Source organism: Octopus sinensis, linkage group LG8 (genome assembly GCF_006345805.1).
Source record: "Octopus sinensis linkage group LG8, ASM634580v1, whole genome shotgun sequence".
Taxonomy (NCBI): Eukaryota; Metazoa; Mollusca; class Cephalopoda; order Octopoda; family Octopodidae; genus Octopus; species Octopus sinensis.
In genome coordinates this window covers 50,520,028-50,538,779 of record NC_043004.1, presented here as the reverse complement: position 1 = coordinate 50,538,779, position 18,752 = coordinate 50,520,028, and the positions used below count along the sequence as shown (strand labels likewise).

At 39.1% G+C, this 18,752-nt stretch overlaps 1 protein-coding gene across 4 annotated transcripts in view; it reads left to right on the top strand.

Annotated features, from left to right (window-relative positions):
- The window catches only part of LOC115215235 (ergothioneine biosynthesis protein 1-like), an 86,220-nt gene that overhangs the window by 53,946 nt on the left and 13,522 nt on the right, over positions 1–18,752 (top strand). For all 4 annotated transcript variants that reach the window (XM_036505400.1, XM_029784471.2, XM_029784472.2 and 1 more), the window contains 5 exons: positions 343–490; positions 3,652–3,738; positions 5,793–5,957; positions 15,245–15,410; positions 16,484–16,734. In XM_036505400.1, the coding sequence (XP_036361293.1) occupies positions 343–490; positions 3,652–3,738; positions 5,793–5,957; positions 15,245–15,410; positions 16,484–16,734 (817 nt within the window). The remainder of the gene's footprint in view (positions 1–342; positions 491–3,651; positions 3,739–5,792; positions 5,958–15,244; positions 15,411–16,483; positions 16,735–18,752) is intronic.

Below are 18,752 nucleotides of genomic sequence, written 5' to 3'. Positions count from 1 at the left end.
TGCCTATAATAGAAAGATTTATTAATTCACAGAACAATGCAGCTAACTAGCAGACTTGTTTTCACACTGGACAAAATGCTTAGCGGCATTTGCTCCGGATGTTTACGTTCTGACAGATTCTCATACTTAATACATCTATTTGGAAGTGGAAGCTGCCATCAATTTCTCTGTCTATCCCACCAATATATAACTAGCACTTAGATAATCGACGCTGAGTTAAGAAAAGAACATTGGACAAGGGAGGGATCTGAACGTAGACCACCGACCATCAAAAATCCTAGAGACTATAATCATTTTGTTCGACGTCCCAGCAACAGTATAGCCATGTATATGTATTTGTAGTTACCGCGCCATGTTTGATGTGATCACCTTACCAAGAGATTGGCCAGTCGAAGTGAATTACCATGAAGCGAAAGCCTACTGCACCTGGATGGGTCCCGACTACCGTTTACCTACCGAAGCCGAGGCGATGCTCATGAAAGGAACGATGGTATGATGTCTGCTTTTCAATTCTATATACTTATTGCCCTAAACAACGCGCACACACACACATGTATACATGTGTATATATATATATATATATATATATATATATATATATATATATATATATATATATATATATATATATATATACATGTATATTACTCTTTTACTTGTTTCAGCCATGCAGCCATGCAGCCATGCAGCCATGGTCTTTCTGACTTCCTCAGTCTGGGTGTTTCACACCACCACTCCTGTATGTTCCTCTGTCCCAGCTGTTAGTACATTAGGTGTATAAGGGAGTTTGATTCCACTGCCCTCATCTGCACCTCATGTCGGGCTGTTGGTTCATCCGGTATTGTGGAGAGGAGGATGTCTAGTTCCTTTTTGAAGACACCTACTTCCACCTTATGCAAATTTCTTAATTTTTTGTAGCAGGGCATTGAAGAGCTTTGGGCCTTTGAATCCTAAACTGTTGCAATATCTGGTCCTGAATTTAGATGGAGTGGATGGTACCTTTGGTACAATGCAATAGCGGCCAGTTATGGCATTTGTATAACACTCAATGCCAAAGTTAGGTACTAGCCCTTCTAGGATTTTCCATATGTATATTATTGCGTATCTGTCACGCCTTCGCCCAAGGAGTAGAGCTGTTTTTTTTTTATCAACCTATCCCTATAGCTCATCCACTGCACTGTTCCAATCTTTTTAGTGTAGTGATGTTGGGCTGATTCAAACTCCGCTCTTAGTTTGACACTAAATGATGACCATAACTGGGAACAGTAGCCCAGCCGGCTGAGAACAAAGGTTCTCCACATGGTCGACATAGTTTCTTGGTCTCTTGTCATACGTATGTATATGTGTGTGTATGGGTGTGTGTGCGCGCGTGTGTGTATGTATATATATGTATATATAATGGGAAGCTTATGAAAATAAACAAAAGACGAAGGCAGGTGGAATACAAACAAACAATTGTATTAGTATGGCGCTCAGGAATATAAATAAAACAAGTCTTTTACGTTTCGAGCCTACGCTCTTCGACAGAAAGATACACAGAAAAGAAACACGGAGAGAAACAAGGAGAGAAAAAAATGCGTGCAGAGGCTAGCGAATCAACATATATACATATACCTACCTACATACATACATACATACATACATACATACATACATACATACATACATACATACATACATACATATAGGCGCAGCATGGTCGAATGGCGAAAGTGTTCGCTTTACAACCATGAGGTTCCGAGTTCAATCGCGTTGCAAATATCATTTTCTGTTATTTCGGCTACACCCATCTTGCCTGTGGCATGCTGATTCTGTTTGGGAATAACGTTAAGGACATACGTGTCTGTGGACTGTTCATATAGTTACACGTTATTCTAGGAGCAGGTAATTCAGTTGATCGAACAACACCCAACACTCACTCACACACACACACACACACACACACACACACACACACACACACACACACACACACGAACGCACACATACACACATACATATGGGCTCTGTATTTCTATGTATATCACTAGCGTTGCAGTTACTGATATTTCCGGCAGTGAGGTATCTACAATTGACAAAGCCAAAAGAGGCCGAAATCATGTGATCTAGAAGTCCTAGCAGCGAAAATAGCCGTGATTGTTTGTGGCTGGCAATAGCTATGATGTGCTTTTACGCACCGTAAAACCATGTGAGAGCTTTTCTCTCTTAATAGATATCGCAATATTTGTATTTTCTAACTCAACATCCAATCCCAATAGAATAAGGTTCTTATCTAGTAATTCCAAGATTAGAAACGCCATTTACCAGTGCAGAGTTTATACTGATTCAGATGTCTACATGTATATCGGAGCTTCATCATCGAAATTGGCTGTTAGAATATCGAATCATTTCTCAACGTTTCGCGACTTTGGAAAGCAACACGCTACGGGACTAAGTAAATTAGTCTGGCGTTTGAAGAACGCGAATTCAACCTTTAGACTGGAATGGTCGATTTTATCGGTGTCTTTACCGTTTGATAGAGGCAAAAGAATCTGTAATCTTTGCAACTCGGAACTTTTTCATATTCTGTTCGCCCGAGGGCAACTTGTTAACTCGATTGTGCAAAATTCTTTTAGATGCCCGCACTGGAAGCGGCACACATTTCTTGCATTCCAATGAAGTTTAAGATAGTTAACCCCTTGATTTCCTAAGAAGAGAAAAAAAATTTGAATTAAATTTGTAAGGGGAAATCACTCCACTATTAGCGTGAGAACTGCTACTTATCTAGAACTGCGGTCAGGGATGTCACTGTATCCTCCCATTGTTGACACTCCATCTCTCTATCAACTGGTTACAGACGAACACACAGACACAGTTTTTTTCAGCTGCTTGACCATTAATAGCTGCTATATCTCTCTCCCTTGCAGCCTTCTAAACACACTGCCACACATACATAGGTGCACATACACATACATGTAGGCAATTTCTCACACCCAAACACTATAGTACTCATTCTTAAAACAATTCGAATATTAACACCAGTCATACAGAATACATTCACACTCTTTGATTTTCCTGTAAACCCTCCCCCCCTGTTAACCGGATTTTGACCTTGAATTATCTCAACGGACTTTTTCGGCGGCTTTCACCCAGCCTGGCGTCAAATCATATTGAGAGACAGTTTTGTGCCATTTATCCCATGGGCTCCTCGCGAGCGTTTGTCGAAAAGCTTGCTGTGCATTTTGTTGGAGAATTAAGTTCCTGGATTTTCCTGAAGAGAAGGCTGCAAAATGGTCTCCTTATTCAATCCGAATTAGGGACTTTGCAGCCTTTGAAACATATGTAGAAAATAATAAAAAGGAATTTTGTTAAATCTTCGTTCAGCTCCATTTCTTCCTACACTAAATATATATATATATATTATATATATATATATATATATATACGCACACACACACACACACATGAATTCGTGTATGTGTGGGTGTGTATATGTATGTATATATGTATTGTATCTATCTATCTGTCTTTATACATATACATATATACACGCACTCACACACACACATATATAAATATATATATATATATATATATATATATATATATATATATATATATATACATACATACATATATATACATTAATCAACTTGTCACTCTTGTTTGCAGCCACCCATAACTGAGGGAGTCAAGTGTGATATCATCCACTCCGGTAAACCAGATGCAAACGTAAACTTCAAATACGGTTCGCCATCGGTAAGCAGACATTTTCGCCTGCCTTTTCTTCTCCTGGTCCTCTACACACATCTTTTTTATATGTGTATCACTCTGTATCACTGTATGTTCGTCAACTTGTGACATAATGTCGGTATTGCTGTGACTGCTAACTGACGGAATATACTTCTGTTTAAATCTTCGCATTTTTTTTTCCTCTTTGCAATTTGCATGCTGTGATTTGTGTGTGTATATACGTGTGAGTGTGTGTTTACGTGCATGCATGGTTTAAATAGATAGATAGATAGATAGATAGATAGATAGATAGATAGATAGATAGATAAATAGATAGATAGATAGACAGACAGATAGATAGATAGATAGATAGATAGATAGATAGATAGATAGATAGATAGATAGATAGACAGATGGATAGGTAGATAGATAGATAGATAGATAGATAGATAGACAGACGGATAGATAGATAGATAGATAGATAGATAGATAGATAGACAGATTCATACATATATACATATATATATATATATTATATATATATATATTATATATATATATATATATATATATATGTGTATAGAAATTAAATATAAATTACAAAATGGGACAAGAACGCAAAAACACACAAAGAGACGACACAAAAAAACAGACGGGTCATTCGAAGCCTCTAATCTTCAGTCGGGAACCGGATCATCTTAGCAATTTCGGCTGATTAATCCTGATATCGTTCCGATACGGCCAGCCCCAAAGAAAAACTAAGCTACGAGCATTAGATTTCTTGGAAAGAGGATCGAATGTATACGGAACAAGGACAGGATGCCACACAAATATAAATACAAGAAACAAAAAATAGAAATAAAAAACAAGAATAGTAATAACAGGACAAAACAGCAGGTGTCTTACGACTTCAGACAATTTTTAACTTATCTTGGCTGGCGTATTTTGAAAAAATGCCTTTGCGGCAAATGAAGACAACAGTGTTAACATGGCAGCGGTCAAGCCGGAAAGACCAGTTTGAAGGCAGTCACGTGAGAGGACGGAAGAAAGAGAAAGAAAAGCAGGGGGCAAGGAAATATATATATATATATTATCAATAATAATATAGGGTAAAATTAATTAATTAATTAATAATTAATAATTTTACCAAGTAGTTTGGCATGTTAAAAGAACCATTATCATTAAACTTTAAAATTTTTATAATTATGAGTATAATTATAATTAGGGTTCTGCATGCATGTAGGAAATCAGCTGTGGATCAAACCTGGAGATGGGCTCCACTAGCTCTAAAATTTCTCAAGATAAGCTGTATGTCATGACGGCATCATAATGACTCCCTAAAATTGTTGAGGATACATGCTATGTATGCATGTATGTATGTATGTATGTCATTATTCAGTTTTATTTCAAGATATCTTGCCAATAGAGAAAGTGTCGGTTTCTAACCTAGATTCAAGATTCCTTCATCGGAATTTCAACATCAACAGTGTATGTATGTATGTATGTATGTATGTATGTATGTATGCATGCATGCTTGCATGCATGCATGTATGTATGCATGTATATGCACAGATTTGTATGTTTTGTTTTATGTATGTATTCTCATGCATTTAGTTATATATCTAGACATACTCATACATAGTTAAATGGTAAACTTCTGGAAAGTTTTACAGATTTTTACAGTTCCAGTGATGGATTGGATCTGTAGTCTTCGAATCAGAGCTTTCTCCTTTCTGGTTTTGAGAAGCCTAATTTCTCAAGATTGGTATTTAAGCAGTGTCTTACATATCTCAGGGCCCAATAATTAGACATGTATGTATGCATGTATGTATGTATGTATGTATGTATGTATGTATGTATGTATGTATGTATGTATGTATGTTTGTATGTATGTTTGTATGTGTGTATTTGTGTGTATGTGTGTGTGTGTGTGTGATCCCATTTGGGATGTCGGTTGAGCACTGGGCTTGATGTAATCAACTTCCCTTATCCTCAAATTTGCTGGCCTTGTGTCAAAATTTGAAACCATTATTATTATTGTTATAATTGTCGTTGTTTGCCTCTTTAAATCCTTATTACAGCCAGTCAACATGTTCCCACCAACGGATGCCGGATTCTACGACATGTTTGGTAACGTGTGGATGTGGTTGGAGGATCATTTCAACGGATTTCAAGGTTTCCACACTCACTCCTATTATGACGACTTTTCAAGTCCTTGTTTTGACGGCTTTCACAACTCAATCGCAGTAAGTTCACAACTTAATCACAATAAGTTTAAGAAAAATGCTCAGCAAAATTGATAAAGAACAATAAAAATTCAGTCACATTTATATCCACAGAATACTTAATCCAAAGTATGTTGTTGGTAAACACTAACTACTGCATCAATATTTGGCTGGAAATTAGTGAGTTTTACCATTAAATTTTCGAGTGCTTCTAGATTTAGTTTGCTAATAATTTAATTCTCAAAATCAATTGAGGTGTTTTTCGACTTTTTGATGACCAAAGAGACCCCCTCCAGGGATCAATATTAACCGTTTCGTCCACTCTTTGGTCTAAACATAGATTTCAACAGTGTACGAGGGGGGGCTGAAAAGTTCCTGGGTTTGAGGGTGTCGTGAAATGCCTGTTTGGAGCCCAACCTTCCTAGTTCTTTTACAAGGCTTAGAAAAACTGAAGGACTGTTAACAATAAGTGATTGAATCTGAGAGGGGAATATGTTGAATAAAAGTCATAATTAACTGATCCTCTTGTATTTTCTTTTACCCAAAGCCAGGAACTTTTCAACACTCCCTCGTATATATTTTTGCACAGTAAGCATTCATATTATGTAGTCATGGTCCAAAATGGCACCGAATATGGTGGGAGGAGGAAGTCATCACAAAGATGAGAGTAGCAAAAATGTCATCTCCTAAAAATTTGGAAGCACATAAACTGAATTTCAACAATAAAATGGAGGGAAAAGAAATGACAGTTATGCAAACAGATATATATTTCTTTACTACCCACAAGGGGCTAAACACAAAGGGGACAAACAAGGACAGACAAACGGATTAAGTCGATTACATCGACCCCAGTGCGTAACTGGTACTTAATTTATCGACCCCGAAAGGATGAAAGGCAAAGTCGACCTCGGTGGAATTTGAACTCAGAACGTAACGGCAGACGAAATACGGCTACGCATTTCGCCCGGCGTACTAACGTTTCTGCCAGCTCGCCGCAAACAGATATAGTTGTAAACACAAGCAGCTACAATCTGACGAGCTCAAAGGAAAAAGCGGGTAAAACACAAGCTTAAATGACAATAGGCCATTTTTATATCCTGCTTAGCATGGATGTCTAGTTAGAACACCAATTACTGTATTATTAACCTTGAAAGTTCCTCTTATTTAGGCTCTTGGTGCATAAAAGCACATGCATAGACTGTAGCAGATGAAATTCGTCTGTTATGGGCATCGGAATTCCCCTATCACGTGATTTTGGTCTATTGGCTTTCCTCAGTGGGAAGCACTGGTTTCCTCATCCCAGTCAGACCTCGTTGCCATGATATATGGAATTCCTGCATCTTTTCAGATGTTGATATCGCAAATAGCAAGAAGACTTATTAGAAATTAATTATTAGCGATGGAAGCAGTATTAATACCAAAAAGTGATCTTTATATCCAACTTTATATGGATGTGTTGTAGGAACACCAAATACTGTGTTATTAGCCTTGAGAGACCCTCTTATTTGGGTGCTTCGTGCACAAATGCACAGCAGGGACAAAAGCACCACTACCAACAACAGCAATAGCAATTTATTTTTTGCTAGTACTTCAAGACAAAAAGAAATGCTAGACATCAGCGAAATTGTAAATTGGGCAGTGAATTGGTGGAGTCGTTAAAACATTGTTTAGAACACCATGTAGCGTTTGTTGTGACTCTCTAAGCTCTGAATTCATATCCTGCGAAGATCCCCTTTGACTTTCATCCTTTCGGGTGGTGGAGTGGGGGTGGATAAAAGAATCACTAATTCAAGACAGGGAATTGGTGGAAAAGCTTTCAAACTCTTCGCCTGACATATTTGTTCAGGTTCTTTATATTCTGAGTTCAAATAGTGTGGCGGCTTACGTAGGCAGTAGATTTACTCCGTCGCCTGGTTTAATCCTCCCAGACCTGAGTCCCTGTATCTAATTTTACCCTCCACCTTAACTCCCAAGCAAAATAAATAAATAAATAAATAGGCGCAGGGGTGGCTGTGTGGTAAGTAGCTTGCTAACCAACCACATGGTTCTGGGTTCAGTCCCACTGCGTGGCATCTTGGGCAAGTGTCTTCTGCTATAGCCCCGGGCCGACCAATGCCTTGTGAGTGGATTTGGTAGACGGAAACTGAAAGAAGCCTGTCGTATATATGTATATATATATATATATGTGTGTGTGTCTGTGTTTGCCCCCTACCATTGCTTGACAACCGATGCTGGTGTGTTTACATCCCCGTCACTTTGCAGTTCGGCAAAAGAGACCGATAGAATAAGTACTGGGCTTACAAAGAATAAGTCCCGGGGTCGCGTTGCTCGACTAAAGGCGGTGCTCCAGCATGGCCACAGTCAAATGACTGAAACAAGTAAAAGAGTAAAGAGAGTTGTTTATACAACTCATGTGTAACGATTGCAGGTAAACTAATGGAAAGAATCAGCTGCATCTTCCTTTTCTCATTACCGCTTTACTGGAAATCAAGCAGAGATGAGGTTTCACTTATTCCCGCTATCACTGGAATATGGCATGACAAGGTTAACACCAACACCATGCATCTGTTGTGCCTTTCACAGAGTTCACTTTGCTACAAGTATTCATACCAGCTCTCCCGGTTGAAAATCCCTTCCTCCATCTCTCCATCCTGTCTTGGAAGTACTGCAGTGTCATGGGCACTGACTTACCTCCTGACTTAAAAATATAATAAACCCCAGAAAAGAAAAGAAAACATGTAAGAAGTATGTTATGAAAGTGAGTGACCCCTGAATCGAGGAATATATCCAGGAAAGAGTGAGGTGGAAGGCGATATATTTCTCTTTTGCAAAAGACAGGAAAGTTTTCTATATGCCCCCAAAAGAAAAATTAGAAGGTGCTCTGACTGATGTATAGCAGCATAAGCCCTTCCTTGACATAGATAAGGAATATGGAAGTATTTTCCAGTCTTTAAGACTGGAAATCAGGCAAGGAAAAGAAATTGAGTTGGTGTCCCGTACACATTGCACAGGTTAGTGCTACAGCACATGAGGCTGAGGAATACTTACATTATGGCAAGAGATTTTGGTGGACATTTACAGGCTTGCACTGAGTTCGGAGGTGATCCAAAATAAGCTGAGCTCTGGAAAAATCCTCCAAGTCTTAATGTTCCCTGACGACCATAAGCCTATATCAGATTTATACACTATTGAGTGAGTGGAAAGGTATACTGTCAGATTAGTGGTGCAGGACAGAAGGTCTATTTACTACACGTGGTAATAAAAGAGGCTTGAAGGCCTTCTATTAATAAAATGAGGACGACAAACAACAGGTCCTATGAAAAAGGCCCTGGTTACAGATGTTGTTGCTGCTACGACTATTTCCAGAGCAAAATTGGTTGCAGCTTTAAGGACAACCAAAACTGATACAAAAACAAGTTGAATCACATCAACCCCAATGCTATCGACATCAAGGGCTGACACAGATCGAGAAACCGGGGGTTTTATCCTGCAGTATAAGACTGGTTAGAAGATCCGATCAGTAGATCTACCCCATCATGTTGCTATGATAGGGATAAGATAGAAACTGTAGAGAATAGGGAAACCATCGGACAGTAAAATAATGTTAAAGGGCCAAGAGAATCAACACAAACAATAGGCAAACATGATGTTGCAAGCCTTCCACCAACTGTTGGCTGACAGCCTTGAGTGCATGAGTTTTTATGTTTACGCAAGTTAATAATGACAGTCTAAGGGGATTGCTAAATTACCTAAAACAGAAAACAAATATATTGTGCTGATTGAGGAGGAGATAGAAGTCGAAAAATTGAACCCTAAAATAACTGAAGTTACTGAAAAACTACACGTGGTAAGTAGCTTGCTAACCAACCACATGGTTCCGGGTTCAGTCCCACTGCGTGGCATCTTGGGCAAGTGTCTTCTGCTATAGCCCCGGGCCGACCAATGCCTTGTGAGTGGATTTGGTAGATGGAAACTGAAAGAAGCCTGTCGTATATATGTATGTATATATATATATATATATATATATATATATATATATATATATATGTATGTATGTGTGTGTTTGTGTGCCTGTGTTTGTCCCCCTAGCATTGCTTGACAACCGATGCTGGTGTGTTTATGTTCCCGTTACTTAGCGGTTCGGCAAAAGAGACCGATAGAATAAGTACTGGGCTTACAAAAGAATAAGTTCTGGGGTCGAGTTGCTTGATTAAAAGGCGGTGCTCCAGCATGGCCGCAGTCAAATGACTGAAACAAGTAAAAGAGTAAAGAGTATATAGTCTATCAGGACTAAGGGAGAATTTCTCAGAAAATTTAGGAATCTTCATGGTTTGGATAAAGCATGAAAGACTCATGAACAATTTTGGAAGTTTCAGATTGCAGAGGGTACTTGTACAGAATGTGGTTAGTATCATAAGACACCTGATTCTACATATGTAGCAGATTCTACCCACTGCATCAGTGTCTTTCCCCTATTTGAATTGTTTAAAAGGAATGTTTAACTTGTTTTAAATGGACTGTATCACACTTTAAATCTACTCTCCTGTGTGTGTGTGTGTGTGTGTGTGTGTGTATATATGTATATATATATATATATATATATATATACATATGTATATATATATACATGTGACTGCTGAAGATATGCGTAAGCTTGCAAGAAATGAAGCCAGTATGCTCCGATGGATGTGTAATGTCAGTGTTCATACTCGACAGAGTGTAAGTACCTTGAGAGAAAAGTTGGACCTAAGAAGTATCAGTTGTGGTGTGCAAGAGAGATGTTTGTGCTGGTATGGTCATGTGACGAGAATGGATGAAGATAGTTGTGTGAAAAAGTGCCACACCCTAGCCGTTGAGGGAACCTGTGGAAGAGGTAGACCCAGGAAAACCTGGGACAAGGTGGTGAAGCACGACCTTCGAACTTTAGGTCTCATCGAGGAAATGACTAGAGACCTTTGGAAGTATGCTGTGCATGAGAAGACCCGTGGCCTCTACCTGGGATGTAGCCAGTCCACTTATGCATACCTTTCCTTCTTGGGACACAAAACTCTACTTGTGAAGACCTGTTGAGGCAAGTGAAAATCAAATCAAAATCAAAATCAAAATCAAAATCGATCAACATCAATGGAAATTGTAGCTGTGATACCAGTGCCGGTGACATGTAAGAGAACCATCTGAATATGGCTGTTGCCAGCACCGCCCCGACTGACCTCCGTGTCGGTGGCACATAAAAAGCACCATCCGATCATGGCTGTTGCCAGCCTCGCCTCGCCTCCGTGCCGGTGGCACGTAAAAAGCACTATCCGATTGTAGCTGTTTGCCAGCCTCATCTGGCATGTAAAAAGCACCCACTACACTCATAGAGTGGTTGGCATTAGGAAGGACATCCAGCCGTAGAAACATTGCCAGATCAGACTGGGCCTGGTGCAGCCTTCTGGCTTCCCAGACCCCAGTTGAACCGTCCAACCCATGCTAGCATGGAAAGCAGATGCTAAATGATGATGATGATGATGATGATGATATATATATGGACAGACAAGCAGACCGATATATATATGTATATGTATGTATGTGCACAATCACATTTTGTGACCCTTTTTGTATGATACAATTTACCATCGTATAGCTTTTTGTTATCAACAAAGAAAGGATTGTTATTATTATTATCATCATTATTATTATTATTATTATTATTATTATCATCATCATCATCCTCATTGAGTGAGAGAGCAGTGCTTGCCATCAAAGTAACATTGGAGTAAAATATATGAAGCCCAGTATATCCATCATGACTACCCGTCTGATAAGGATACACCAGGCACATGCGTGGCAACCGTTTGTGCGTGACATGGTGATTTCATATCAAGATAAACAGCACATAACCTTGCAGGTGGGGCCCAGTTAGAATTTTCTTTAGGTTGAGTAGCCCATCACACACAAAAGGGTCCTGAATAAGGGTTGTTTAAGGATGCTGAATGAAACACCCATGTTTGCAAAGGTGAATTATCCAAACCCCAGAGAATTCCTCTCAAGACATGGCTATGATGCTCCCCCACTAACTCTACTCGTGATCAAGGATGCACATATCGTCAGCTACTAAGGCACATGCTCAACTGGTGATGGTCAAACAACTGACAAGCAAGTCTGTGGTATTGAGCAGAATATTTGCTGTGACCCATCTTTTATACCAGGAGAAAGCAATGTACATGATAACACTTCCATTCAGTTATGATCAGAAACCATAACAGCCACTGCCTGGTACTGCATCAGGGCATTATTATTATTATTATCATTATTATTATTATTATTATTATTATCATCATCATCATCATTATACTTCTCAGAGCTTTCAACCTTACTTGCTGTTGTTAATTCTGTGAGAGCGTACAGCATCCTGCTTGTTGTCAAAGGTCTCGTTAGGTCTTTTTCCGCAAATTATAAGACATGGTAATTCAGTTTGAAGTATCAAGGAAGATACTCAACACTAAAGTACCAATCTCAAAATCCTAACTGTCCCCAATACAACAGTTTGGGGGTATGCTCTGCTCTCATATCAATTCCAATTTCTCTAATATATTTCTCGAACTTGGCTGTTAGTGCTCCAATTGCCCCTACAACTAGTGATGACATTATCATCATCATCATCATCATTATTATTATTATTATTATTATTATTGTCATTATTATTATTATCATTATTATTATTATCATTATTGTTCAGTAGTTTTATTTTTATAGCGTGCTTTCACTTCACTACCGAGCGCAGCTCTGTGTGCCTTGGGTATGTGCTGTGATTTGTTGTGATGCTCTGATGGTTATTGTATGGAAAGTGTTCTGCGTAGGATGTGTGCAGTGCCTAGTAGTGCAATTTTCTGTATGTTATATGTGTTTGTAAGTCCTAGTGTTTTTGTTATGTATTTGTCTGAATATTTTTTTATCATGCCTAATGCACCTACTATGATAGGAATTGTTTCTGTTTTCGGATTCCACATTCTAGTTACCTCTATTTCCAGGTCTTTGTATTTTGAGAGTTTCTCCATTTCTTTTAGAGACACGTTGTCATCTGCCGGTATTGATACATCAATTAGAAAGCATTTTTTTCCTTCATGATCTCTGACAATTATATCTGGTCTGTTGGCCTTAATTTCTCTATCTGTGTGTATCGGCATATCCCAGAGTATGGTTGCTTTCTCGTTTTCTGTGACCTTTTCTGGTGTGTGCCTATACCATCTTTTTTCTGTTGTTATTCCATAATGTTGGCATAGCTTCCAATGTATGTAGGTTCCAACTCTGTCATGTCTGTGAATATATTCCTTCTTAGCCAGGACTGGGCAGCTAGAGATAATATGATTTATTGTTTCTTGTCCATCTCCACATATTCTGCAGTTACTTGTAATATTTCTTTTCATTACATGTTTTTGGTAATTTCTGGTGGGGAGGCTTTGGTCTTGTGCTGCAATTAAAAATCCCTTGATTTCTTGTTTGTATTTGTCAGCTTCCTTAAATACTGAGAACAGTTTTTTTGTTTTGCTTGTGTTTTGCCGCTATTTGTATCAGTTTTCCTTCCTTCTGAAGTAGATATTTTTGCAGTCCTATGGTGGTTATTTTATAGTAGTTTTCCAGCTGTATAAGGCCTCTACCACCTTCTATATGTTGTATATATAGTCTTTCTATGTCAGATTTTGGGTGATGCATCCTAGATCCTGTCATTATTTTTCTTGTTTTCCTATCTATTTTGGTCAGTTCATTTCGTGTTCAGTTAAGGATATTGTAGCTGTAACTTATAACTGGGACAGCTAAAGTGTTAATACCTATTATCTTGTTTTTAGCATTGAGCTCTGTTTTTAGTATTGATCTAACTCGTCTATAATATTCTTTTTTTATTTTCTCTTTCATTTGTGTGTGTTGTGTCTTATCTAGTTCATGGATTCCTAAGTATTTGTAAGTTTGGCTTTGGTCTAATTCTTTTATTTCATTGGTTTTATCTAGTGTGATGTTGCTACTCTTAACTAGTTTTCCTCTTTTCATGGTTACTTTGGCGCATTTTTCTAATCCAAATTTCATATCTATTTCTTTGGTAAATCCATGAACTGTCTTTAATAGTGTTTCCAGCTGTTTGTCATTTGCAGCGTATAGTTTTAGGTCATCCATATATAAAAGGTGGCTGATCGTTTTGCCATAACATTTATATCCGCATCCAGTTCTATTTAGCATATCAGATAGAGATGACAGTGCCAAGCAGAAAAGGAATGGAGAGAGCATGTCTCCCTGGAATATTCCCCTTCTAATGGGGATGTCTTTGGTTTTCATGAGTCTCTCTTTTGTTTGGAGGTGTAGGGCTGTTTGCCATTTATTCATAGAGTGCTCTATGTTGTTGGTGCTACTTTGTTAATGGCTAGTGTTTCAAGGATCCATGTGTGGGGGATGCTATCAAATGCCTTTTTTGTAGTCAATCCAGGCCATACTGAGGCCTTTCTTCTTTCTGTGGCTGTCTTCAGTTATGGCTTTATTAATCATTAGTTGATCTTTACAGCCATATGAGCCTTTGCGGCATCCTTTCTGCTCTTCTGGGAACAGTTTGTTTTCGTCTAGGTGCTTGTTCAACCTTTGCGATATCACTGCAGTAAAATGCCTTGAACATTGTAGGGAGGCAGGTTATTGGTCTGTAGTTTTCTGGTTTTGCTGTCTCATTTGATTTGGGAATTAAGATGGTTTTCCCCTTCGTGAGCCATTCAGGCATTGTCTCTGGCTCTGCTAGTATGTTGTTAAAGTTTTCAGCCAGCTTTTTGTGCATTCCTGTTAGATATTTCAACCAGAAGTTGGGGATCTTGTCATGCCCAGGTGCCTTCCAGTTGCTTAGTCTTTGCAGTGCCTGGGTGACCTCTTCAGTTGTTATGGGGGTCCAAAGTTGCTCAGATGCCGAGTTTGTTATTTTGATACTCCTTTTTTTTGGTTGACCATATTTTGGTTGACCATATTTCTCTCCAGAATTCTTCCAATTCTTCTGCCGTTGGTGCTGCAGTGACTTCTATTTTATTTTTGCCAAGTTCTTGGTAGAACTTTTTGGGGTTAGAGTTGAACTTTTTGTTTTGTTCAAAGAAGCGCTGGCGTTTCTCGTACCGGCGGATCCTTTGTGCTTTGGCAAGGATATCTTGCTTCAGCTTTTCTTTTATCTCAGGCAAATCTTTCTCTGTGATGTTATATTTGCGGAGTATTTTTGTTTTCTTTATTATCATTATTATTATTATTATTATTATTATTATTATTATTATTATTATTATATTATTATTATTATCATTCATCTGCAGAATGGTTCCTGGATTTCCACTGGTAATGAAGCTTCTCGTTTTGCAAGATATGCCTTTCGCAGGCATTTCTTTCAACACCTGGGTTTCCGTATGGTGAAATCTAGCCATGACATCCCTGTGAAGCTAATCGGTCCAACTGATCAAGTGACAAAAACTCCAGAACTTGGTAAGAATATTTGAAAATATATTTTGAAAATTTGAAGATTGTCTTGTTGTCATCATTGTTGTCATCATCATCATTGTAGTATTCTTTATCATCATCATCATCATCATCACCATCATCATCAGCTGACCTTGAGTGATTGGTCAGTTAATAACCTCTTATGGTCCTTCCATGACAGAACTTACTGTCTAATAATTAGATAAATTGACCTCAGTGGAATTTGAACTCAGAACAAAGAGGCAGACGAAATGCCACTAAACATTTTACTTGGCATGCTAATAATTCTGCCAACTTACTGCCTTAATACTAACAAATATTAATAAATTAAACAATTAATAAAAGAAACCATTATTAAAATAAAAGAAATCCTTATAATCTGTCATCTTAATCCTTATGTTTTCAACGATTTCATTGGAGTCTTTACTAAAATGAGAGAAAGAAAGAGAGAAAGAAAAAGAGAGGAAGAGAAAAGAGAGGAAGAAAGAGAAACAGAGAAAGGGAGAGAAAAAGACAGACAGACAAACAGATAAACAAATGCATATTTCTATCTCTCTTTTACTCTTTTACTTGTTTCAGTCATTTGACTGCGGCCATGCTGGAGCACCGCCTTTAGTCGAGCAAATCAACCCCAAGACTTATTCTTTGTAAGCCCAGTACCTATTCTATCGGTCTCTTTTGCCGAACCGCTAAGTGACGGGGATGTAAACACACTAGCATCGGTTGTCAAGCAATGCTAGGGGGACAAACACAGACACACAAACACACACACACACACACACATATATATGTATATACATATATACGACAGGCTTCTTTCAGTTTCCATCTACCAAATCCACTCACAAGGCATTGGTCGGCCCGGGGCTATAGCAGAAGACACTTGCCCAAGGTGCCACGCAGTGGGACTGAACCCAGAACCATGTGGTTGGTTAGCAAGCTACTTACCACACAGCCACTCCTGCGCCTATCTGTTATATAATAATAATATGAATAGTAAAACATTTCACCCAAGTTGGTATCATCACTTTAATAATATTTTATTTCACATTTTATTTTCTTATTGTTATTTACTGAAGAAAATGGAAGTCCCGTGAAAAGTTATTCACAGGTAAATGTAAGCGCAAACAGCCAGTACAGGTACAGTGATGCGTTGGTCATTGAAGATGTCTTACTACAGGAATATGGCTTCAAAAATTGTCTGGATGCTGTTGCTCTTCAGAAAGGTCTCAGTTTGATGGAAGTGTGGTCAATTCCGGCAAAGACTGCATTAGTTCTCGGTTCAAGTTCTGGTAGAGTTGCATTCGATATGTCAAAAACTTTCAAAAAGGTGAGTGACAGTGGTCATGATGGTAATAATGATAATAATTATTGTTATTATTTCACTTATTGGCCACTAGGGCTGACATATAGGGGACGATACAGTAGACATAGACAGTGGGGATTTTACACAGAAGCAATTAGTACAAAAAACAATAACAGTGTATTTCCAACAAAAGAATATATCTATTTCTTTACTACCCACAAGGGGCTAAACACAGAGGGGACAAACAAGGACAGACAAATGGATTAAGTCGATTATATCGACTCCAGTGCGTTACTGGTACTTATTTAATCGATCCCGAAAGGATGAAAGGCAAAGTCGACCTCGGCAGAATTTGAACTCAAAACATAACGGCAGACGAAATACGGCTACGCATTTCGCCCGACGTGCAATGGAAGTTCCCCTTTAGGGTGGGGTGGGGGGTAAACACCTGGAGTTGGCTCGGGTACCCCACCAATCCTGAACCACTCAACACTTCAAGGGCATCTGGCAAGGGCACCCTTCTCCCTCTCAAATTCACTAGCCTACAGGCGCATTATTAGAGTAGGTCCACTCCCACGTGCCATTTTCACTACATTCACCCATCTTGTAGCAAATGTACCGAGAGGTGGCACTTCTCTCTCCACCCTCACCTTCCTTTCCAAGTGAAATTTGAAAAAGTTGATGAGGGATTCGCCGAAGAGAAAAGTGTCTGTCTTCCGTCTTTTCAACCTGGTTCACCATACAACCTCTAATGGGAATGGAAGCACTCCGTCGGTTACTACGATGAGGGTTCCGGTTGATCCGATCAATGGAACAGCCAGCTCGTGAAATTAACGTGTAAGTGGCTGAGCACTCCACAGACACGTGTACCCTAAACATAGTTCTCGGGGATATTCAGCGTGACACAGAGAGTGACAAGGCCGGCCCCTTGAAATACAGGTACAACAGAAACAGGAAGTAAGAGTGAGAGAAAGTTGTGGTGAAAGAGTACAGCAGGGATCACCACCATCCCTGCCGGAGCCTCATGGAGCTTTAGGTGTTTTTCACTCAATAAACATTCACAACGCCCGGTCTGGGAATCGAAACCGCGATCCTACGACCGCGAGTCCGCTGCCCTAACCACTGGGCCATTGCGCCTCCATACAACCTCTAATACTACTGTTATCAGACAGAGGAAAATTGCTTGCTCTTCTGGACCAATGGAAGGTGGCGGATCGATCTTCACTATGGACTCAGCGGATAGCCGGATCCGTACTACACATGATAACAGCTGTTCAACATAACTCCACAAGTCAGTAATGCAAGGACACTGGATGAATTTGAAATCTGTACAGCTGACCTAGATAAGACACGTAGGTTAGGACCCAGGTACTGGAAGCTGAACATGTCATTTCTAGCATGTAAGGCTTACAGGGATCAGGTCAGCAATAATAATAATAATAATAATAATAATAAAAGTCTTTTCTACTAAAGGCACAAGACCTGACAGTTTGGGGGAGGAGGCTGATAGAATGCATCAACCCCAATGCATAACTGATACTTATTTCGTCAACCCCAAAAGGATGAAAGACAAAGTCAATCTAGGTGGAATTTGAACTCAGAACATCAAGTTGGACAAAATGCCACTAAGCATTTTGTTCACCACGGTAATGATTTCACCAGCTCACAACTTTAATAATAATAATAATAATAATAATTATTATCAAACAGATGCTATTGGCTGTTATAGATGATGGAAGCACTCCGTTGGTTACGACGATGAGGGTTCCTGTTGATCCGAATCAACAGAACAGCCTGCTCGTGAAATTAACGTGTAAGTGGCTGAGCACTCCACAGACACGTGCACCCTTAACGTAGTTCTCGGGGAGATTCAGCGTGACACAGAGTGACAAGGTCGGTCCCTTGAAATACAGGTACAACAGAAACAGGAAATAAGAGTGAGAGAAAGTTGTGGTAAAGAGTACAGCAGGGATCACCACCATCCCCTGCCGGAGCCTCGTGGAGCTTTAGGTGTTTTCGCTCAATAAACACTCACAACGCCC